This window comes from Boleophthalmus pectinirostris, unplaced genomic scaffold (assembly GCF_026225935.1).
Source record: "Boleophthalmus pectinirostris isolate CB_2022bp ecotype Guang Dong unplaced genomic scaffold, ASM2622593v1 HiC_scaffold_13, whole genome shotgun sequence".
NCBI lineage: Eukaryota > Metazoa > Chordata > Actinopteri > Gobiiformes > Gobiidae > Boleophthalmus > Boleophthalmus pectinirostris.
The window spans coordinates 7,072,575-7,097,925 of NW_026571036.1; the positions used below are offsets into that span (position 1 = coordinate 7,072,575).

Sequence of the window (25,351 nt, forward strand, 5' to 3'; positions counted from 1 at the left end):
AAGCCCGAATAATTCAACTGGGAACGTCACACCTCCACAAAGACGTTCGAAGCTCCTCGGGGACCAGAAATACTTTTGATTTCAGGCTTTTGTGAAATCGACTCAAGCCACGCTGCTTCAAACACATTTTATCATGGCACACAGGAGCGCCGCTGACAGCTGGAGCATCGCTTATCTGCGGAAATCCCACTCACCTTCACACGGTCCACGGCTGCAGACAGAAGAGATGAGAGGCTTTTATTGTGGTGCAATGTGTATGATAAAAAGCTCACTGGAATTTAATATTCATGGTGTTTTGTGCAGTTTTCTTGTTTAGATTAAAACCTTCACCTGAATCATTTGGATGATTTTAGCCCTGGAATTGCCAATCTCACTGAAATAAAGGTAAAAGGAGCTGATAAAGAGCCCACGTGATGCTATTGTCTGATATAATGTAGTTTCCTCATCACAAACAGACCTGGAGTTGTGTTTTGTTTCATTCACACATTTTTAACACACAAACCCTGCATATTTGGGCTAAGTTCTTCCCTCAAACTTATGATTTCATGTGGTAATACACTGTGTTTTTAAACTCCGTTCACCCTCACTAGAATCATTCACTAGAAATCACAAAAAAAACACTAAAAATCATAGCTTCAGTCCTGGAATTCTCGATCTCTACTAAACAAAAGGTAAAAGCTGGTAGCTGTTAACTTGAAAACAACCACTTCATGACATCACAAAGTGGAACAGAGCATTTTCAGCTTTGGAGAAGTAGACAGACTTATTATTGAATGAAACAAAACAACTCCATGTCTGTTTTTGTCATATTATAACATGGCTAAAAGCTTACAAGAGTAAATTTTGCGTAATATAGGACCTTTAATTTAAAAAAAATATATATATTTTTTTAAATCTGTACCAAAATGACTTGACCACCTAGTGCCTCCACTCAATTTCTCTCCAGCGATTAGGTCAGGAATTGGAATACACTAGAACCTCGGAAGTTGTAGATCACGCACCGGCCAATCAGCGAAGAGCTGTGAACGTCAAACTCAAGCGTGGTCCATTTTGTGGAACAGCACAACAGTAAACAAAGCCGTCGAGATGGATGCAGACGAAGACAGACATTCTGTGTTGGCAACGATTCCCGAGATCGAGGATTTAAAGCTGGAACAAAGAGAATGTTTGGTGAAGGGGAAAGACGTTATTGCCCTTCTTCCTACGGGATTTAGTCATTACATTACATACGTCATGACCAAATAGCAGCGATTGGTTAAATAAAAAAAATACTTGCCTGCCATCGAGGGAATGAATCCTAATGCTGCGAGGTCAGATGGTTTCCACAAAGTGAAACAGGCTAAAAATGACTATGCAACACTGCTGAATCCTACATCTATCACTGATTAAGAAAATAAAACTGGACAATGAAATGCGTACGTCACAGTGGGCGTGTCGAGGACGTCTTGGACACAGGAGAATAGAGACGATGACTGAAACGTGCACGAAAGTCTCTAGACATAACTTCAGAGGATCAGTGAGAAGGAAACAACTATAAGATGGTTAAAAGTTCTGAAAAGATTGTACATAACAGGTCTGCTTTAAACTGTTACTTGTGGACCATCTGTGAGCAGGATGGGGCAGGTGGTGCAGTGGTTGAGTCCCCAGCTCTCCCCCGAGTCAACTCTGCTCTGTTAATGTCTGTCTAGGGATGGACAGTGTTAAAGATTTATCAATACTACTACACTACTACACTCCTTATCGATCCAGTCAGTACAAATCAAATAAAAAAATATGTATTACCACAATTCTCTGCTCATTTTTTTATAATCACGGTGAGGGATTGTGACAGCTCCAGTCAAATGAAGCTCAGTGAGGCTTGTTATAGGAGTGACTTTGGAGTAGGCCTGTAATGATAATCAGTAAATCAATTAATCATAACTTTTAACGAGCTTGATAACTTTTCCAGCCATGATAAATTCTATGTGCAGCTTGTTTGTTTTCCTCGCTCTCTCTCGCTCCCAAAGAGTCTGAATGTTAGAAGCTTCTATCGCTCTCTGACTCCTCTCGTTTAAAAAGCGTAATGACGCTTGAACCAACGTGCGCTGTGTTTATAAACAGAGCGGATGCGCGTGTAGTCTGCGCATTTCTGCAAATGCAAATGCAGAAAGCGCCGCTGTCAGAGTAACAAAACTGTTCATCTCCGTTCATCGCCAAAACACGTCACGATGCCAAATCAACACTGGTGAGCGGGACACGTCTCAACAGCCACATGCGTCAAATGCAGCGAGCGAAACGCAAATAACGAGAAGAAACGTCTCAAACCCGAACAGCCGATATAAACCCAAACCCGAGCGACAGAACTAACCTAGCGGAGAACCCGAAAACCCAAAACCGAACCGACACGACACCAGACAGGACAGAGACTCCCTCATAGTGAAACAGCATCCTGTGTCACGGGTTAATACCAACATTTAAATGACCAAAATGACGAGTCTCACAGCAGCAGCCACAGAGAGACGAGACCCAATACACCAATGCAAATCAGTGACTAAAATAACTTTGTTTTTTGTATGACAATTTTGTTACAGAGACTTAATAATCCATTTTATGTATTGCTTTGTTTGTATTTGGTTCAACAGTGGTTTATTCAAGTGTATTTTTGTGAACAAGTCTAGTCCTATGTTAAATCTGTTTTATTTAGATCTATTGTTTTTGGTTGTCTTGCAGTTCCTGTGTTAAATGTTCTTTAGAAAGGTTTATTGATCATTGACGGGATGTATTTGCATTTTTATTCCATGGTCATTATATTAGTTGAAATTGGTCTCAAAATGTCAATATTATCGTTTATCGCAATAAATTCTTGGTCAGTTAACCGTCTAGCAAAATGTTTTATCGTTACAGGCCTACTTTGGAGCCAATTCTCATATTAGGAATAGGAATTTATTTATGGACAAAACAGCAAAATAAAAACACCAGGATCATGTGGAGGAGTTTAGTATGAACATTTAAGACCAAAATGGAGCCTGACAGAAGCAGCTGCAGAGAGAGGAGTGACGTTTTTTCAATATTTAAAAATATTGTTTTTATATATACAGTCTATGGCAGTGGTCCCCAACCTGTAGATCGCGATCAACAATTCGATCTTTGCCGTGTCCCCGGTAGATCTCCAGCTGAATTCAACAATTTGTGATACTAGATGTGCATTGAAAGTGAGCGCTTACTATAAACTATAAACCAAACTTCAAAACATTACCCAAGGAAATTCAGATTCACCCATCACCCCGAGTTTGATAATAATAGAACTTCTCTCATTGACCCTTAATGCTGTTTAGTGATCAAATTTGCACTATTTTGGTTGCTTTCACTGCATTTGGTTTGCATTTTGTTTGTATTGTATAGAGTGTTTTAGTCCCCATTCTGTAATGAGTGTTCCTTAAGAAAAAATAAATAAAAATAAAGCTGTGTGGAACTATAAACACGATCACTTTTGTTGTTGTTATTTACGTCCATGTTGGTAGATCTTGCTCTTTTCTCGGACCAAGTATGTAGATCTTTGTCTGAAAAAGGTTGGTGACCACTGGTCTATGGAGTCTGTGTGTAAAGCCTTTGTGTGTCTCCACCAACTTAAAGCGAGCACAATTACCCCGGGTTCATACTGCCCCCGGTCCAGCTGCAGCTCAGCGTGAGTCTGGTCTTATTACTGTGACGCTCACACGAGGACTGGAGCTCTGTGGGCTGTTGTGTCACCGCCTTTGAAGGCTGCACAGAGACCACGTGCTCACACCATAACTGTTAATTTAGAAAAATGCTGCGGTCGCTCCGACGTCCAGCACCACCGAACTGCACGGCCTCTGTTCTGAGCTCCTCTGTTACTTTTAACCATTCCAAATAACCACAGGACCAGAGCTGCGCCGCACGCCGTCTGAGCCCGGGGTGAACCTTCTGTAGTTACTTTTGACTCTGAACTCAGCTCAACAAGCTCTGTTCTAAGGCCTGCTCAGAATGCCCCTGCAGCATTGAACGCATAAAAAATATATATATTTTCTTTTCAATCTTTTATTAACCAGTGAGGAATTAAATAATGCAACATAAAAAAAGCTGGAATCGCTTCGTAACATTGTCATGATCCTGAAAATCAGGGGTGTAACGATATCCAAGTCTCACGACGGTATGAACCTCCCGGTACGATGTTTATTGCGATATCGTGGGAAAGCTCACGATATCCAAATCTCTCAGTACGATATTTTCACGATACACATCTCACAGTATGATATTTATTGTGATATTTTATGGAGGTCAACAAAACTGTTAATGTGCTGCTTTTTCCTCTTAAAACGCCTTGACAAGACTTAAACAACTAAGACTTAAAAGTGCTTAGAACTGTTATTTCTTCTTGTAGTCTGCACTGAAATGGAGCAAAGGATCATGGTCTATGTAGTTCCCTCTGTCTGTCGCACCATAATTCTTAATTTACGCAAAGAGACTTGTAATTCGATATATTGTGATGGTCCACGATGTTATTGTGAGAACTCTGACGATACGATATCACGATATTTTGGTTATTGTTACATCCCGACTGAAAATCGAAAGGTATAAACTCAATACTGATTCTACCATGAAGATAATAAAAAAAACAGAAGACAGAAGTTTGTGTTTTACAAAATTAAATCATACCCATGTGGTCTTATATCTGTGTAATCCCTCAGTGGTCCATGGGCGTGTACTCGTCTATGTGTAGTGTTGGGGAGTAACAGATTACATGTACCAGAGTTATGTAATCAGAGTACAAATTATGAGTAACTGTATTCAGTTACAGTTACTGTTTCAGTGAGTGGTACTCAGATTACAGTTACTTTGTTGAAAAAAATGGATTACATGGTGGTATTTTCCTGTTTTCCCATTATTTTTATTTATTTATTTTTCTGTAATTCGACTCATTGCTGGAAACTAAACCAGGACTAAAACCAGGTCTAAACCAGGACTAAACCAGGACTAAAACCAGATCTAAACTAGATCTAAACCAGAACTAAAACCAGGTCTAAACCAGGACTAAACCAGGATTAAAACCAGGTCTAAACCAGGACTAAACCAGAACTAAAACCAGGTCTAAACCAGGACTAAACCAGGACTAAAACCAGGTCTAAACCAGGACTAAACCAGAACTAAAACCAGGTCTAAACTAGATCTAAACCAGGACTAAATCAGGACTAAAACCAGGTCTAAACCAGGACTAAACCAGGATTAAAACCAGGTCTAAACCAGGACTAAATCAGGACTAAAACCAGGTCTAAACCAGGACTAAACCAGGATTAAAACCAGGTCTAAACCAGGACTAAACCAGGACTAAAACCAGGTCTAAACCAGGACTAAACCAGAACTAAAACAAGGTCTAAACTAGATCTAAACCAGGTCTAAACCAGGACTAAACCAGAACTAATACCAGGTCTAAACTAGATCTAAACCAGGACTAAATCCAGATCTAAACTGGATCTAAACCAGGTCTAAACCAGGACTAAACCAGGACTAAATCCAGATCTAAACTGGATCTAAACCAGGTCTAAACCAGGACTAAACCAGGACTAAAACCAGGTCTAAACTAGGACTAAACCAGGACTAAAACCAGGTCTAAATTAGATCTAAACCAGATCTAAACCAGGTCTAAACCAGGACTAAACCAGGACTAAAACCAGGTCTAAACCAGGACTAATCCAGGACTAAAACCAGGTCTAAACTAGATCTAAACCAGGTCTAAACCAGGACTAAACCAGGACTAAAACCAGGTCTAAACTAGAACTAAACCAGGACTAAAACCAAGTCTAAACCAGGTCTAAACTAGATCTACACCAGGACTAAAACCAGGTCTAAATTAGATCTAAACCAGGTCTAAACTAGGACTAAACCAGGACTAAACCAGGATTTAACAGGACTAAACCAGGACTAAACCAGGATTTAACAGGACTAAACCAGGACTAAACCAGGATTTAACAGGACTAAACCAGGATTTATCAGGACTAAACCAGGACTAAACCAGGATTTAACAGGACTAAACCAGGACTAAACCAGGATTTATCAGGACTAAACCAGGACTAAAACAGGATTTAACAGGACTAAACCAGGATTTAACAGGACTAAACCAGGACTAAACCAGGATTTAACAGGACTAAACCAGGATTTAACAGGACTAAACCAGGACTAAACCAGGATTTAACAGGACTAAACCAGGATTTATCAGGACTAAACCATGCTGTGCGGACGTGTCTCCTCTTCTTCTATCAATATTTTTAATACGGTTAAGTGTCCGAGTCTTTGCTTCTCTACAGCAAATCAAGTAATCCAAAGTATTCAGATTACGTTACTCACTTTGAGTAATTTAATGGATTACGTTACAAACTACATTTTGGGGCATGTAATCTGTAATCTGTAGGGAAATACATTTTAAAAGTCACCTTCCCAACACTGTCTATGTGCTCTTATACTTGTTATGAAACAGCTCCGGATCATTTTAAAGCTTCAGTATCACCTGTTCATATGAATATCAAGTTTCAATACTAGTTTTCGCATCCATTAGTGTCTGATTTTCGACTTTTGACAACCTCAAGCTCGAAACATTTCCACACTTTCAAAAACCGAGGCGCGCAGAGTCCCAAACCCTTCATCTTAACACGGATTTCACGGTGCCGTTGAGCTGCTGTCATTATTATCCGTTCCCCTGTGGATCCGCGGCCCCGTGTGTGAGCGCTACACGGAGCGCACCAACACTCGCGCTAATGGGAGCGTGGGCCAAACGGGGTGAGGGAGGCCATTAGGAGAAAGGCTGCAAGGTTAAAACTCTGAAGGCCGACGTGCAGCTTCGAATGTCTTCAGAGAAAAAGAGGGACGAGTAAGTCTGAGTGTGTGTGTGTGCGCTGGCTGGTGTATTGATCTTATTTCCTTGTTTGCTTTTTGGTCGTATTTCTCCCACTTGGCTCATGTCAGTGCCTGTAGCTGACGAAAACACTTAAGTGAGTAAGTTAGTTGACTGAAAAGGGGCGTGGCAAAAGCTCTCAAAACTGTTCTGGCTTTAAAGGTTGTATAGAGGATTTTCCAAGGAACGAGAAATCCAGCGACTGTTTGTCCTTTTTCAAATGTTGCGCATGCGTGAAACCACCCCCCTCCCCTACAGCTCCTACGTAGAAACGCCTCCTCCCTCCTCCTCCTTACGCCAGAAACAGGTTTGTTTACAGCCGGTGCGCTGCACATGACTTGTAAACAACTAACTACAGTGTTGGTTAGGACAAGACGGAGAGGAGAGAGTGGATCGGGCAGCGGGGACAGGAGCAGGAAAGGGGAGCAGAGAAGGTTGCGCGGAGATTCCGTGCGAATGAACTAGCTACAACAACACGCAGCAGCAAGCGGACTCTTTCTTTGCCTTGAAAATTACGTTTTCAGACATAGGATATCGCTTTCGTGTCCTGAAAAACGTTTGTCTAGCTCTTGGAAATAAAGTACGTTTTCATAATAAGCAGAAGTTTCCTGTCCAGGAGTAATTTGTGGACCAGTGCGTCAGTCTTTAGACCCTGCGTCTGCTTCAGTCGCGCCATCGCTGGAATGAATCTTCAAGAATCACCTTAGTTTGGCTTCGCTGCTTTTCCCCTTGTCTTCTTCTTTCAGCGACCTCAAAAACGGACTTTCTTTTGCGGCGAACTGCTCCTGGATTCTTGTCGCCATTGCAACAAACTTTGTGCGAACTGCGAGGAAGATATAGGTCAAAAAAAGCCGCTAAGAACTGTTGCGTTGGTGGAGTAAACAGCGTCTGTGCGTCTTGCGTCTGTGGACTGCGTGACAGTCGTACGTAAACCACGTACCGGCGGCGCGCAGGCAAGTCAGTTACACTAGAAACGTAGGGAGATTGATTGACAGCCTGTCAGCTCACAGATAACGAGGCAGTGTCGTTATCTATTGGCAAATGTTTAGCCCCACCACGTCCAGAGTTGATGAATTTTTATTCTCTTTTTTTTGGTCATCATAATTACAAGGCTACTGCACCTCTATAATCTATCATTGACAATTTGAAACAAAAAAAATCCTCCATACAACCTTTAAGTATTTGCCAGTACTCGACATTATAACAGAGTTTAGGTGGAAAATAAATAAACGGCACTTATTTCCGTAAAGGTGCATCGTTGTGTAATTTTCCTGGTGGAGAGTTCGTCAAACGTTTTCCTCCATGGAGATGTTATTGCTTTGTCTGGAATGTTTCACAATCTGGTATTAAAGGTTGTATGGAGGATTTTTTTTTGTTTCAAATTGTCAATGATAGATTATAGAGATGCAGTAGCCTTGTAATTATGATGACCAAGAAAAAGAGAATAAAAATTCATCAACTCTGGACGTGGTGGGGCTAAACATTTGCCAATAGATAACGACACTGCCTCGTTATCTGTGAGCTGACAGGCTGTCAATCAAACTCCCTACATTTCTAGCGTAACTGACTTGCCTGCGCGCTGCCGGTACGTGGTTTACGTACGTCTGTCACACAGTCCACAGACGCAAGACGCACAGACGCTGTTTACTCCACCAACGCAACAGTTCTTTAGCGGCTTTTTTTGACCTATATCTTCCTCGCAGTTCGCACAAAGTTTGTTGCAATGGCGAAAGAATCCAGGAGCAGTTAGCCGCAAAAGAAAGTCCGTTTTTGAGGTCGCTGAAAGAAGAAGACAAGGGGAATAGCAGCGAAGCCAAACTAAGGTGATTCTTGAAGATTCATTCCAGCGATGGGCGGACTGAAGCAGACGCAGGGTCTAAAGACTGACGCACTGGTCGCCAAATTACTCCTGGACAGAAAACTTCTGCTTATTATGAAAACGTACTTTATTTCCAAGAGCTAGCCAAACGTTTTTCAGGGCACGAAAGCGATATCCTATGTCTGAAAACGTCATTTTCAAGGCAAAGAAAGAGTCCGCTTGCTGCTGCGTGTTGTAGCTAGTTCATTCGCACTGAATCTCCGCGCACTCTTCTCTGCACCCCTTTCCTGCTCCTGTCCCCACTGCCCGTTCCGCTCTTCCCCCTGCTCCTCACTTCTCCGGGCACGGAATCTCCGTGCACCCACTCCTCTCTATTATCCATTATTAGTAAATCATTCTCTCATAGCTTATTAATGATTATTAAATGCTCAAATGGTTAGTCCATGAGTAATTAAGTATGAAATAATTATGAGTAACTATTTACAGCACAGGCAAATGAAGTGCAAGTGCTAATTAAGGTAGTAATTAAGTAGTTACTAAGCATGAATCATTATTAATTAAATCTTTGTTCATGCTTTATTAAGGTTAAATAAGGTGTAGTTATTATAAAGTGTTACCGTGTTTTTTGTTTTTTGTTTTTTTGTATATAGCACATTTCACAGACATGTCACAAAAACACTTTACAGATCATTATTCATTCACTCCATAGACTGATTGAAACAAGGCTGCCAATCTGCATCATACTTCCCTCTGACCACCACCAACACTCATACACACACGTTTTTCATACTAGGCAATGTGGGTGAAGTGTCTTGCTTAAAGGTTGTATAGAGGATTTTTTAAGGGAAGAGAAATACAGCGACAGTCCTTTTTCAAATATTGTGCATGCGTAACACCACCTTCCTCCTCCACAGCCTCAGTAGAAACACCTCCTCCCGTCTCTTTACTCTAGAAATCACGCTTGTTTACATCCAGTGCATGTTCAGAATTACTGTTGAAGTGACCTGTCAAGAAATAATTTAGCAAATGTGAATTTTTTGTCGCACAATCGCTGGAAGGAATCTCCAACAATCACCTCAGTTTGTCTTCGCTCCTTTTCCCCTTCTCTTCTTCTTTCAGCGACCTCAAAAACGGACTTTCTTTCGCGGCGAACTGGTCGTGGATTCTCGTCCGCCATCGCAACAAACTTTGTGCAAATTGCGACAAAGCTACAGTTTGAAAAAGCCTCTAAGAACTGCTGCATAAACCGCATAATCCCCGCACGCCGACGAGTCAGTTACACTAGAAACGTAGGGAGATTGATTGACAACCTAACAGCCAATAGAAAATGAGGTAGCCTTGTTACCTATTGGCTGATGTTTATCTGGCCTCACTACGTCCACAGTTCATAGATTTTCATTCTTTTTTTTTTTTTTGATCATCATAATTACAAGGCTGCTGTGTCTCTGTAATGGTATTTTAAACTTTCACTGATAATTTGAAACTAAAAACAAAATCCTCCATACAACCTTTAAGGAAACAACAACAGTTTCGTGACTGGCGCTCCACTGTGACACCTGATTTTCCCCGTGGTCTCCCATCCAAGTACTAACCGGGCCCGGCCTTGCTGAGTTTTTGAGATCTAATGGGATCAGAAAAGAATAGTACTACTACTTCGACAACTTCATTGCCATGGGGTTCATTTCTGTTCTGTGAATGTGACTTTTTTTACTACCAATATTCGCTCAAATGAGAATCTAGTTTTGATTCTAGTTTTGGTATCGGTTAGTATCTCTCCTAGGGTTGTAAAAAAGTACTATGCAGTAATTTATTTATTTGAAAAGGGACAATGCACATCAATCAACATCAAAACAATGTAAATGTGTCCGAGTTCACTGATAAGAGGTATTTTGCATCGTAGTCCCTTTGCCAGATGTCAAAAAGGCATCCTAAAAGAAAATACACTTAGAAGTTACACATCAAAAATTACACAAATGTACAATAAGATTACAAAAATACAATAATAGTTTTAGTGTTCACACATTTGCATTTTTAAAAGCCACTTTTTAGCATTCAGACTGACCAAAGAGTTTTTCTATGAGGAATAATGCTGACTTCCCTCACTGCTCCTCTGGTCACTCTGCCCTCACTAGATCTGAAATGAACAAAGTGAATGTTTAATCTTGTACATTAGACAGATATTTTTTTAATTTAATAAGATTGTCCCAGGTCATTAATTTGTATTTCTGCAAAATGTGGCAATGGTGGTGTTTTTTGTCAAGTGTTTTTAGAGCTTGTTTATAGAGTGATTCAATGGGTTTTATTAATGTAGTTATCCTGGGTCCATAGGGTCTTATAAAAATGCAAACCGGGTAGTTTAGATCTCTAACATGTTCTGGAATATTGTCAGAGTAAGCAGAGTTTTCATGCAGCTCCCTAATGTGAAGGCCTCAGGGTTAAACTGCGCACTGTGAACTGGAGCCTGCTGGTTTAAAATTGATTTAGGGGCCGGGATTAGATAGAATTCTCACAAGAGAAACATAAACAAGACTGGGTCCATGAGAATGAGACAAAATGAGATACGGACATAAGTAAATTGGTCAGTCCAGGTCCTAATTTTGTCTTTAAAATTTATTTATTGATTATATTTAATATTTTTGTGATTGTAGCACAGTTTTTTTTACTTTGAAGTATAACTCACCAGTACTTAAAGGTTGTATGGAGGATTTTTTTTTGTTTCAAATTGTCAATGATAGATTATAGAGGTGCAGTAGCCTTGTAATTATGATGACCAAAAAAAAGAGAATAAAAATTCATCAACTCTGGACGTGGTGGGGCTAAACATTTGCCAATAGATAACGACACTGCCTCGTTATCTGTGAGCTGACAGGCTGTCAATCAAACTCCCTACGTTTCTAGCGTAACTGACTTGCCTGCGCGCCGCCGGTACGTGGTTTACGTACGACTGTCACGCAGTCCACAGACGCAAGACGCACAGACGCTGTTTACTCCACCAACGCAACAGTTCTTAGCGGCTTTTTTTGACCTATATCTTCCTCGCAGTTTGCACAAAGTTTGTTGCAATGGCGACAAGAATCCAGGAGCAGTTCGCCGCAAAAGAAAGTCCATTTTTGAGGTCGCTGAAAGAAGAAGACAAGGGGAAAAGCAGCGAAGCCAAACTAAGGTGATTCTTATAGATTCATTCCAGCGATGGCGCGACTGAAGCAGACGCAGGGTCTAAAGACTGACGCACTGGTCACCAAATTACTCCTGGACAGGAAACTTCTGCTTATTATGAAAACGTACTTTATTTCCAAGAGTGAGACAAACGTTTTTCAGGACACGAAAGCGATATCCTATGTCTGAAAACGTAATTTTCAAGGCAAAGAAAGAGTCCGCTTGCTGCTGCGTGTTGTAGCTAGTTCATTCGCACTGAATCTCCGCGCAACCTTCTCTGCTCCCCTTTCCCTGCTCCTCTGTCCCCGCTGCCCGATCCGCTCTTCCCCCTGCTCCTCACTTCTCGTCCGCGAACGAAATGTCCGCACACCCGCTCCCCCCTCCCCCCCGCTCCTCACTTCTCCGTCTTGCCTAACCAACACTGTAGTTAGTTGTTTACAAGTCATGTGCACCGGCTGTAAACAAACCTGTTTCTGGCGTAAAGGAGGAGGAGGGAGGAGGTGTTTCTACGTAGGAGCTGTAGGGGAGGGGGGGTGGTTTCACGCATGCGCAACATTTGAAAAAGGACAAACAGTCGCTGGATTTCTCGTTCCTTGGAAAATCCTCTATACAACCTTTAACTTTATTTGCCAATCGTAAACATTAGAAAAAATACATCTTTTAGACATGTATGCACAATCTTGATAGTTTTGTCTCATGAAATCTTGCCCCCTTCTCAAAGGTTTTTGCAAAATAGATTTATGTTTTTTTTCAGCTTTAAGCCATGTTGAAGAAGAAAGTTGTTACATCCTCAAAAACAGACCTCGAGTTGTGTTTTGTTTCATTCACGCACGTTTGAGTAACTCTTTATTATTCGTCCGTGCTCTGCTCCGCCTTATGATGAAAGATGAAGTGTCAAAATGTCACCAACAAAAAAAGCAAGTTGAAACCAATGAAAATAGAAAACTGTCTTCTGCCTCGTACGACATACAAAGATGAATGTTCTATAACGTTGCTAAAGACACGTGCTGCTGTTTTGTTTTGCAGACAGTGAAGCGGGATAGATGTTGGAGCACAGTTTTCGGGGAAACAATGTGAATTATTCAACAGAGCTAATTGTTGCGGTGAGTGTGGTTTGGAGCGGTGGTTGGTCTCTGCAGAGTCGGCCCAGCGGAGCAGTTACAGTATCTGCGTTTTAATGTTTCGTCCTGTTATTTGGAATTGAGCAAAAACAAAAAGACAAACCCAAACACAAAGCAGCTCCCCAACTGTGCCTTGATCCAGCTTTCTTTAGACAACAGAATGTGATTTACAACATTAAGTCGTAGTATTTTCTTTTGTATTACCATGTGGTCTTATATCTGTGTAATCCCTCTGATTATATCAAAGTTAAATCCGCACCCTTTAACATTCCATCCATTACCTGTCCGTGCCCGTGATAAATCAGGGTCAGCCCATTAGTCTGACAGCCCAGTAGTCCAGGACTAAACCAGGACTAAACCAGGACTCAATCAGGACTGAACCTACGCTGTGTCATTAGCCGATTATAAATCTATACACGCCGCAAACCACAGAGCCGATCACCAGGACTGAACCAGGACTGAACCAGTGGCATTAACATAAATATATACCATCCGAAACCACCGAGCCGATCGCCAGGACTACATCAGGACTGGACCAGATCAAAACCAGGACAAAATCGGGACTAAACCAGAACTAAACCAGGTCTAAACCAGGTGTGCATCAGCGATCACCTCCGCTGATGGTTTTATGTAGCAAATACACTAAAGTCTCTCTCAGCCTGGTCCATCATTCTGGGAAAAGACTGGGAAATGGCTCTTGTTTCCAGGGCAACGGATGTTCTGGACACGTCAGGTATTTTTCTCCCGTTCGTCGTTCATTTGATTTACCTGACCCACCTGTGTGTAATCACTAGCCGCCCACATAACTGCCCGTAAAATTCCAGAACGTTAAAACCTGCCCGTTTAAGAAACTATTTGCTGGTTCATGGGCATATACTAGTCTATGTACTAATTTTTGACCTGAGTGAGTGATAACTGTTCAAATGAGTATCTAGTTTCAAGTTTCGAGTACTAGTTTTAGTATAAATTAGTATCTGATATTCTCTACGAGGTAATTTTGGCTACTCACTACAGCGTAGTACTCTCATTGGACCATGTAATGGAATACACCAATACAAAATACATTTTAAAAGTCCTATATTACGCAAAATTGACTCTTGAGAGGTTTAAAACAGTGTTTCCCAAACTTTTTTTCTGGGGACCCATATTTTAAGTCACAAACGTTCGCAAAGTCAATAGACATTATTTGTAAATAGCAAAATAAAGGTGGATTTGACCATTATTGAACATTAATTAGGAAATTTTATTGAGTGATCGTGTATCTGAACAATTAGTATGACTCAAGTTTTAAACAATGAAAAACAGTAACTGAACCAGCAATAAAAGGATCCATAAGGGCCTGTTTACACGAGAACGCTTGTAGGTAAAAACAACAAAATATTTGATCAGAAATGCCTTTCGTTCAGACGATGATGGTGTTTTTGGGGCTTAAAAACGCAAAAATCTGAAACCACCCTCCAGAGTGGAAAAGTTGAATACACTCCGCCGTAGCGTTTCCGTCTACACTGCCCAAGACGCAAAACTCTGGTCAGATCTGCTCATGTCACGTACACGTTTACGTCACATACATACAGTACACAGATTTCCTCCAGAAAACGTTCGTCTAAACATAGAAAGTGAAGATGCAAAGCCACTTTTGCGTCTTCTGTCATCATATAAACAAAGCCTAAGTCGCCTATTTGGACTTTAAATGAAGCCCATTTCTTTTTCTTTTCGACATTCAACTGAACCACCAATATTGGAACAAAATAGTCAATTAAATTATTATAAAAAGATTAGAAATTATACAAAACATTTCAACATTTCTAATGAGATAGGTGGGCCTGTCTGCGTTTTTGTAGCTCGTTCCTGTTTGAGCTGTAGGAGAAAAGCACAACTCGCATATTTCAGACGTACATGCAGATCGTGACAAGGCGACCCAAAAAAAATCTCTTATGGCCCACCTGGGGAACGCGGCCCAGTCTTTGGGAAAAAATTATTTAAGACATGTTACAATATATTTTTGTATTGAGTTGTTTTGTTTCATTCACACATGTTTGAGTAACGCTTTATTTCTGTCTACATCTCCAAAAATCAAAACGCTCTCTTCCACCTTGTGATATCATGAAGCGGTCCAAGTTAACAGCTCCTTTTACCTTTAGTTCAGTAGAAATTGGCAATTCCAGGACTGAAATTGGCATCACCCGTGGTTCTGTGTACAGGACCTACCGAGGGATTACAACTGGTGGATTTTTTTTTTGCCTCATGGTCATTTTCAACCTCGGTTTTCTGTATTTCAGCAAACGTTAAACAAATGACAAATATTCCTCTTTTTACTGTTGGCTGGTGTTCATCAATCCGCTGCTGAAAAATAGGGACACCTGGGACAGTTCTTGTATAAAACTTCGACAAATCATTAGTTTTGTATAAATCTGCTGGGACAGGGGACACAGGCTCAAAACTGGGACTGTCCCAGGTAAATCACCCTGCGCCACTGAAGTATTCATTATATTTGTGTACTTTTTAACATGTTGTAAGTGACATCCACCCACGGCTTCCAGTTCACTGCTTTATCTTTAATTAAATATTTATTCATTTTAACATGACTCAGCAAAAACCCACAGAGATGAACTTGGACAGGAAGTAGTGACGCTAACAGTGAGCTTGCTGAGTGCTAATGTGTGCAGAGCCTATTACCGTATTTTTCTGATTATTTTGGACGGATTATAAAGCGCAGTGTCAATAATGTTGAATTCTCTCGTCTATTTTCATACATAAGGTGCAGTGGATTATAAGGAGCATTAAACGAAACAAACGGACGACACTTGAGACTGATCCTTTAGCCCAAACATCCATGATTCATTGACAGATCGTGGTGTAATTCGCCCAGCGTTGCCTCGTTGTCTTGGTGAATGTGGATTATGAATGTGAATGTGGGTGGATCATTTAAGTTTTTTGTTTTATTTTCTACGAGGTCGACTCAAATATACATTGAGTAATAATGTTTAGTTTAATAAAGCTTAATTCAGCTTTGCGCACATTTGTTTACATTTTACAGAAACAAAACTGTGCTGAATAAGTGCTGAAAAAACAGCTCGCTCTATGTGCGTTGACGCAGTCAGCTTCTGTCGGACTGTCCCTGCATTCCATTATCCTTTCGAACTGGTTTTCCGAGGAAGTTGCCTCACACATGTGACATGCCCCTTTTCCTGGGATGGCGAGACATGGACCTCGGTGGCGGAAAAAGTAGACAGGGCAAGGATTCCGAGTCAGAATCTAAGACGTTTACGCCCACTATGACCTGTAAATATGAAGTGTTTTCATTGTGTCTGGACTAGAGGTGCGCGGATGTGCTACTTTTTCATCTGCAACCACATCGCAAAACTCATCATCCGCCCGCTGTCCATTTGCAACCACAGTTTTTGACCAGTTTTCAAAACCGCACCCGCCGCCATCCGCTCAGTCTCCTCCCAGTTGCTCCGAGTTCAGAGTTTTTTATTTGAGTAGTGAAACCGCCACCCGCACGAATTTTATTAAAATATTATTTTTCGTCACGTCATCCGCCCAACCTGCGGAGTACGCGGCTGTAACCGCCATCCGCGCATCTCTAGTCTGGACACTTTGTGGTTTAAATGACAGTTTCAGTCACTTTGGACTTGACCACGTCCATATCACTGCCTGTGGGTTTGGTAGTTGGTGTTGTAGTGAGGCCAATATTGAACAATTACTTGATTTAATGGGTGTTAACGTCCCCAAGGTTGTAACGGAAGAGAAATCAAAATATAAAATGAAGTGCAAATTTTAAATACTAAATTAATCAAAGTAGTAGCAAGGGAATAGTCATAATCATAATCCACGTAGTTCAACGCTTCAGACTTGGACGTGATGTCAATCCGAGGTCCAAGTGGGAGTCGGAAGATAATCGAACGCACGGTTACACCACGGGGCTCCTGACTACGGTAGCTGTAATGCTCCGACAGTCCATCAAGCGGTGCGGCTTCATAGTTTACCAAAGTCGTACTAAAACATTTTGACAGATTTTTGAGCGCCATGTACGTCTTATAAAAAAAATACTGTAACCAAATGATTCTAGTGAAGGTGTATGAAGTTTAAAAACACAGAGCACTTCCTGTATTACCACATGACATCACAAGGTGGAACAGATTGTTGTAAGAACTACGAAACATACAGGGTTTGTGTGTTGAACATGTGTGAATGAAACAAAACATAATCCAGGTCTGTTTTTGAAGAGCATCTGAACACTTCATCCCAACACTGACTTTGAAACAGTTTTCTTCATGCCTGCGTCACAAAACTCTCTCAGTATTTGCTCTTCTCCTCGACTTTGTCCTCGTTTGAGCTCGCGAGAAAACAAAAGCAGCCCACTCTTCACGCTGTATTTGCTTCGTCCTTGGTGCTCGATACAAAAGAGAAAAAAACTGTGCGATGAGAGAGAAAAACTGTTGAAAGGATGCCATTAGCTTTAGCGGGATTGATTGACACGGGCACTTTCAATTTCAAAGGTCTCTGGTCTCCATTACCGACACACCTGCCTGCAAACCAACACGAGGAGAGGCAGAGTGTTTTTGTTCAGTCGATGGGTTTTTCACGGGGAAGCTGCAAAAATATAGATGTGATGAGTCGATACAGACGTTTTGGACAAAGTGCACCGTGTGAATGACGGGATTATAAAACGTGAACCATTTATTTGTGTCTTAAAAACGTGAAATTTGTTAGTTCATTAATCCGTGTGTCATTCGTTCATTCGTTTTTCAATATAAAATCAAAAATAAGAAAATGAAAAAACTGTTTTCTTCATCATTTGTCTCCAAAACCAAAATGGAAAAAAACGGATAACGGCCGTTTCCCGTTTACGTGACTCCCGTGACTGCGATGCCGGACTTTTGCGCTGCATACGGACTGAACCAGGACTGGGTCCAGGTCCATGACAAGACCAGGATCAGACTGGGACCAGAGCGGGACTGAGACTGGGACCAGAACGGGACTGAAATCGAGACCTGACCGGGATTAGACTGGCACCAGACTGGGACCAGAGCGGGACTGAGACTGAGACCAGACCGGGACCAGAGCAGGACTGAGACCGGGACCAGATCAGGACCAGAGCGGGACTGAGACCGAGACCAGACCAGGACCAAACTGGGACCAGAGAAGGACTGAGACTGGGACCAGAGCGGGACTGAGACCGAAACCAGACTGGGACCAGAGCGGGACTGAGACCGAGACCAGACTGGGACCAGAGCGGGACTGAGACCGGGACCAGAGCGGGACTGAGACCGAGACCAGACCGGGAACAGACTGGGACCAGAGCGGGACTGTGACCGGGACCAGAGCGGGACTGAGACCGAGACCAGACCGGGACCAGACTGGGACCAGACCAGGACTGAGAGCAGAACTGAGACCGGGACCAGACCGAGACCAGACCAGGACCAGGCCGGGACCAAATCGGGACCAGAGTGGGACTGAGACCCAGACCGGGACCAGACCGAGACTGAGACCAGAGCAGGGCTTAGACCGGGACCAGACCAGGACCAGAGCGGGACTGTACTGGAGGAAGAATATTTTGCCGAAATACATGGAAAGAAATCACGTACAGGCTTAACCATAATTATAATAAACAACATTAGAATTAAAAAGTTGCTTAAGTATATAAAAAAAAAATAACTTCTAGAAAATATGCAGAAGGAGGATGAGTTGATGAACAAGAAAAAGAATGAAAATTTAACAGTAAATCTGTTAAACTGTGTCAAACAAACAAAACAAAACAAAAAAAAGTAGGAAAGTATGTAGGCAATTACTGCAAAAGAACTAACGGTCAGTGAATGGCTTCTTTCTACTCTTTTTTGAGCATAATTGTACTACTGCACACAATATGTACAATAATATTTCATGTTGTTCAAAGAAATTAACCAGCCTTTTTTGTTTGTTTGTTTGTTTGTGTCTCGTTTGTTTACAGACTTGTGGGGACCTTCAGCATGGTTCTGCAGAAAGTGGCCCACGAGGGACATCTGCAGCTCACAGACACACTGATAGACGACAACAATACTTCTATAAAGGTGAGTTATGGGCTTATGTAACGTAATTAAAGGTTGTATGGAGAATTTTTTTTTGTTTCAAATTGTCAATGATAGTTTATAGAGGTGCAGTAGCCTTGTAATTATGATGACCAAAAAAAAGAGAATAAAAATTCATCAACTCTGGACGTGGTGGGGCTAAACATTTGCCAATAGATAACGACACTGCCTCGTTATCTGTGAGCTGACAGGCTGTCAATCAGTCTCCCTATGTTTCTAGTGTAATTGACTTGCCTGCGCGCCGCCGGTACGTGGTTTACGTACGTCTGTCACGCAGTCCACAGACGCAAGCCGCACAGACGCTGTTTACTCCACCAACGCAACAGTTCTTAGCGGCTTTTTTTGACCTATATCTTCCTCGCAGTTCGCACAAAGTTTGTTGCAATGGCGACAAGAATCCAAGTCCGTTTTTGAGGTCGCTGAAAGAAGAAGACAAGGGGAAAAGCAGCGAAGCCAAACTAAGGTGATTCTTATAGATTCATTCCAGCGATGGCGCGACTGAAGCAGACGCAGGGTCTAAAGACTGACGCACTGGTCCACAAATTACTTCTGGACAGGAAACTTCTGCTTATTATGAAAACGTACTTTATTTCCAAGAGCTACACAAACGTTTTTCAGGACACGAAAGCGATATCCTATGTCTGAAAACGTAATTTTCAAGGCAAAGAAAGAGTCCGCTTGCTGCTGCGTGTTGTAGCTAGTTCATTCGCACTGAATCTCTGCGCAACCTTCTCTGTACCCCTTTCCTGCTCCTGTCCCTGCTCCCTGCTCCGCTCTTCTCCCTGCTCCTCACTTCTCGTCCGCGAACGAAATGTCCGCACACCCCCTCCCCCGCTCCTCACTTCTCCGTCTTGCCTAACCAACACTGTAGTTAGTTGTTTACAAGTCATGTGCAGCGCACCGGCTGTAAACAAACCTGTTTCTGGCGTAAGGAGGAGGAGGGAGGGTCTCAGGTCTCATCCAAACACGTCCTTGGAGATGTTTGTGAAAGTTTATAGTAAAGAGAGTTTATTGTAAAGCCCCATAACGTTTACAGATTGACTGTTTAAATGTCAGATATTGTAGCTACGTAGCAACTAAATTACTCATGTCAAGGTAATAAACTCACAAAAATCATTCATTTAACTTTGGTTTGTGATTTATTTTCTACAATCCACATTTCTAAGCAGTCAGTTAAAGGGATAGTTCAGGTTTTTTGACATGAATCTGTGTGTCATCCCCGTCAGCAGTGTGGTGCATCCACACTGACTTTACCTCCGAAAGCGTCCGGTGAGCCGAGATCCTGGCCGGTTTTGGTGCTGAGGAAAGTAGTTCGGCAAGTTGGCTGGGGACAGTCTAATAAAGCGTTTTTCTTCTCAAAACAAAATGTGTTAAAAAGAGTGATACATTTGCACCACAAAACCTCCGTCCTCTAAAAAGTCAGACCTCATAATCACTTGGTGCTATTTTCTCTCCGTACGTATCACTGCGCGCGGCCGCCAGGTGACAGCCTGCGCCTGTTTTACTTTGTTAACTGCTCGGAATGTGAGCAACAACATGTCTGAATACGACACAGATGATGAAGAAATTGATTTTAGCACAGAGCCAATGGGAGATCTTTTTGGACCCGAATATACGTCCGTTACAGGAAAACGGTGAAATTTGTGCGGAGATTCAGACATATTTTTGTTGTTACAGCCCGGAAAATCACAAGTTCACACCATTTTTTAGATATATAGTTATGTATCTTATACAAGCTTATATACCTGTCACGCCAGCTCTGACATTAGGTCTCTCGTGTCACGGCGGACACCGGTCTGAACAAGTAAACACTGCTGAACAACTGAAGAAAATGTCACCTGGCGGCCGCGAGCAGTGATACGTACGGAGAGAAAATAGCACCAAGCGATTATGAGGGCTGACTTTTTAGAGGACGGAGGTTTTGTGGTGCAAATGTATCACTCTTTTTAACACATTTTGTTTTGAGGAGAAAAACGCTTTATTAGACTGTCCCCAGCCAACTTGCAGAACTACTTTCCTCAGCACCAAAACCGGCCAGGATCTGGGCTCACCGGACGCTTTCGCAGGTAAAGTCAGTGTGGATGCACCACACTGCTGACGGGGATGACACACAGATTCATGTCAAAAAACCTGAACTATCCCTTTAACATTAAACATATGAAGAGTGTTATGCAAAAGACATTTGGGATTGTTTCTCTTCAGTTTACTCTCTGACACGTTTAGAGCAGAAGTAGGACCCAAAAATGCAAGACTGCATTTCTGAAGTAGTTAAATAAAACAAAGATTGACCAAACACAAAAATCCAAACAAACGTGAAACTGATAATGACAAAAGAACCAACAAAAGGCAAAGGGAGAATACAGGGCACACGAACGAATGAGACACACGTGAGACATTTTTTTTTTTTTTTTGTTAAGGACAATGGTCTCAAAGTCTCAAAAGCTCAATAAAATGGGTTGAACCTGCCGTACTTTTTGTTGTTTGTGTTTTTTTTTGTTAACTGTGACCCTAAGGACCAATAATTGAAGGTTCTGCTCTTCTGGAAATATCGCAAAAAAAAAAAAAAAACAAAACTGTGGCCATTTTAGTGTATGTGACCTTAATTTTTTGATAGAAAATTTAGAAAAATGAAAATTGTGGTAATTCCTGAAACACATTTCTAAATAATCTTCATCTTTACCTCATTGGCAATCGACTCTTCCTATGTGATGATTTCGGAACGTTGAGAGTCGCCTGACATTCTAACGGGCCTGTTGACGGCCGACTAGTAATGAAATCATCACAGATCTGTTGATTTTAGTTGGATTTTTATATTTTTTTCTGTGAAATGAGATTACTGTTTGGAGAAAATAATGGCATATTTACTTATGTCATAACTTGGGTGAATAGTTGATTGCCAATGAGGTAAAGATGAAAATATTGGGGGAAAAAAGTGAAAAAACGCTGTATTTTTTTTGCATTAAATTGAGCCAAAATCATGTAGAAATGTGTTTCAGGAATTATTTTTTTTACTGAATGTTGTCACCACATGTGTTCTTTGCATCTGGAATAAATTTATTGACAGTCTACCCAGCCCACTGAGGATTTCAGGAAATTTTTATTTTTCAAAATTTTCTATAAAAAAATGAAAGGTCACATACAATAAAATTTTTTTTTTTTTTTTTTTGCAATATTTCTGGAAGAGCAGAACCTTTAATTATTGGTCACATTTAACAAAAAAAAAAAAAAAAAAAACACAAATAAAATGTTTGGCAAATCATGTCAGGTTCAACCCATTTTTGAGACTTTTTCTCCCCGACTAATAGTACATTTTATAAACAAAACAGATTCCAGATTCTAGTGCGCACATAATCGCAACGTAAAGCAAACCCTAACCTTAATACATGAAATATATGAACACAAGAACAATAAAAACTGTATTATAGCATAAAAAGTAAAACAGATAAAACTTTTTTAGTGTTTAGAGTAAAAGTGTTGCCGGATCCAAGTGCCATAAAATTCTCAGTTTTTATGTCCTTATGTCCTGCTCTCTAATCTCGACCACATCTGCCTAATTAACTCAAGATTTAAAAGGTCTTTTTATATTACGTAAAACTCAGTGTCAATGTAATAATGCTGGTTCTTCATTAAAAATATTTCAGGAGTTGTTTTGTTTCCAGTGGTGGAAGAAATACTCAGTTTTGTTATGTAAAAGTACAGATAAAGAACCAAAAAAAACCCAAAATACTCAAGTAAAAGTAAAAGTAACACATGAAAAATCAACTTAAGTAAATATATTAAAGTATCTGTTTAAAAACACTCAGCCTTTTCAGCAGGTCTCACAAAATAAGAATAATAAACAATAAATGGCTTTTTGTCAACATTCACACACACATGGCGGCTCTTTTCTAGACTATTTTTTCAGGGACTCGCGGTGTCTGAAGGAGACGCAGTCCACACGGCTCGGTTTAGTCCTGGTTTAATCTTGGTTTAGTCCTGGTTTAATCTTGGTTTAGTCCTGGTTTAGTGCTGTGAAATCCTGGTTTAGACCTGGTTTTAAACCTGATTTTAGTCCTGGTTTAGACCTGGTTTAGACCTGATTTTAGTCCTGGTTTAGACCTGGTTTAGACCTGATTTTAGTCCTGGTTTAGACCTAGTTTACGCCTGGTTTTAGTCTTGATTTTAGTCCTGGTTTTAGTCTTGATTTTAGTCCTGGTTTTAGTCCTGGTGTAGTCCTGGTTTTAGTCCTGGTTTAGACCTGGTTTAGACCTGGTTTTAGTCCTGGTTTAGACCTGGTTTACTCCTGGTTTAGACCTGATTTTAGTCCTGGTTTAGACCTAGTTTATGCCTGGTTTTGGTCTTGATTTTAGTCCTGGTTTTAGTCTTGAGTTTAGTCCTGTTTTTAGTCCTGGTGTAGTCCTGGTTTTAGTCCTGGTTTAGACCTGGTTTTAGTCCTGGTTTTAGTCCTGGTTTAGACCTGGTTTTCTCCTGGTTTAGACCTGGTTTTAGTCCTGGTTTAGACCTGGTTTAGACCTGGTTTAGTCCTGGTTTAGACCTGATTTTAGTCCTGGTTTAGACCTAGTTTATGCCCGGTTTTGGTCTTGATTTTAGTCCTGGTTTTAGTCTTGAGTTTAGTCCTGTTTTTTAGTCCTGGTGTAGTCCTGGTTTTAGTCCTGGTTTAGACCTGGTTTAGTCCTGGTTTAGACCTGGTTTAGACCTGATTTTAGTCCTGGTTTAGTCCTGATTAAGTCTTGGTTTAGAGCTGGTTTAGACCTGGTTTTAGTTCTGGTTTAGTCCTGATTAAGTCTTGGTTTAGAGCTGGTTTAGACCTGGTTTTAGTTCTGGTTTAGTCTTGGCTCAGACCTGGTTTAGTCCTGGTTTAGACCTGGTTTAGTTCTGGTTTAGACCTGGTTTAGACCTGGTTTTAGTTCTGGTTTAGACCTGGTTTAGACCTGGTTTTAGTTCTGGTTTAGACCTGGTTTTAGTTCTGGTTTAGACCTGGTTTTAGTTCTGGTTTAGACCTGGTTTAGACCTGGTTTTAGTTCTGGTTTAGACCTGGTTTAGACTGGTTTAGACCTGGTTTAGTTCTGGTTTAGACCTGGTTTAGACCTGGTTTAGACCTGGTTTTAGTTCTGGTTTAGACCTGGTTTTAGTTCTGGTTTAGACCTGGTTTTCTGGTTTAGTTCTGGTTTAGACCTGGTTTTAGTTCTGGTTTAGACCTGGTTTAGACCTGGTTTAGTTCTGGTTTAGACCTGGTTTAGACCTGGTTTTAGTTCTGGTTTAGACCTGGTTTAGACCTGGTTTAGACTGGTTTTAGTTCTGGTTTAGACTGGTTTAGACCTGGTTTAGACCTGGTTTAGTTCTGGTTTAGACCTGGTTTAGACCTGGTTTTAGTTCTGGTTTAGACCTGGTTTAGACCTGGTTTTAGTTCTGGTTTAGTCCTGATTAAGTCTTGGTTTAGAGCTGGTTTAGACCTGGTTTTAGTTCTGGTTTAGTCCTGGTTTAGACCTGGTTTAGTTCCTGGTTTAGACCTGGTTTTAGTTCTGGTTTAGACCTGGTTTAGACCTGGTTTTAGTTCTGGTTTAGACCTGGTTTAGACCTGGTTTTAGTTCTGGTTTAGACCTGGTTTTAGTTCCTGGTTTAGACCTGGTTTTAGTTCTGGTTTAGACCTGGTTTAGACCTGGTTTAGTTCTGGTTTAGACCTGGTTTAGACCTGGTTTAGACCTGGTTTAGTTCTGGTTTAGACCTGGTTTTAGTTCTGGTTTAGACCTGGTTTTAGTTCTGGTTTAGACCTGGTTTTAGTTCTGGTTTAGACCTGGTTTTTTTAGTTTCTGGTTTAGACCTGGTTTAGACCTGGTTTAGTTCTGGTTTAGACCTGGTTTAGACCTGGTTTTAGTTCTGGTTTAGACCTGGTTTAGACTGGTTTAGACCTGGTTTAGACTGGTTTTAGTTCTGGTTTAGGCCTGGTTTTAGTTCTGGTTTAGTCCTGATTAAGTCTTGGTTTAGAGCTGGTTTAGACTGGTTTTAGTTCTGGTTTAGTCCTGGTTTCAGACCTGGTTTAGTCCTGGTTTAGACCTGGTTTTTAGACCTGGTTTAGAGACCTGGTTTAGACCTGGTTTACTGGTTTCTGGTTTAGACCTGGTTTAGACCTGGTTTTAGACCTGGTTTAGACCTGGTTTACCTGTTTAGACCTGGTTTAGACCTGGTTTTAGTTCTGGTTTAGACCTGGTTTAGACCTTCTGGTTTAGACCTGGTTTAGACCTGGTTTTAGTTCTGGTTTAGGCCTGGCTCAGTGGTGTATATTTGTTGAAGTTGCGTT

The 25,351-nt window shown here is 41.2% G+C and overlaps 1 protein-coding gene across 1 annotated transcript in view; it reads left to right on the plus strand.

Annotated features, from left to right (window-relative positions):
• The window catches only part of otofa (otoferlin a), a 349,247-nt gene that overhangs the window by 165,193 nt on the left and 158,703 nt on the right, over positions 1–25,351 (plus strand). Inside the window, 1 exon segment of the mRNA XM_055149496.1 lies at positions 18,936–19,035. Coding sequence (XP_055005471.1) covers positions 18,936–19,035 — 100 coding nt within the window.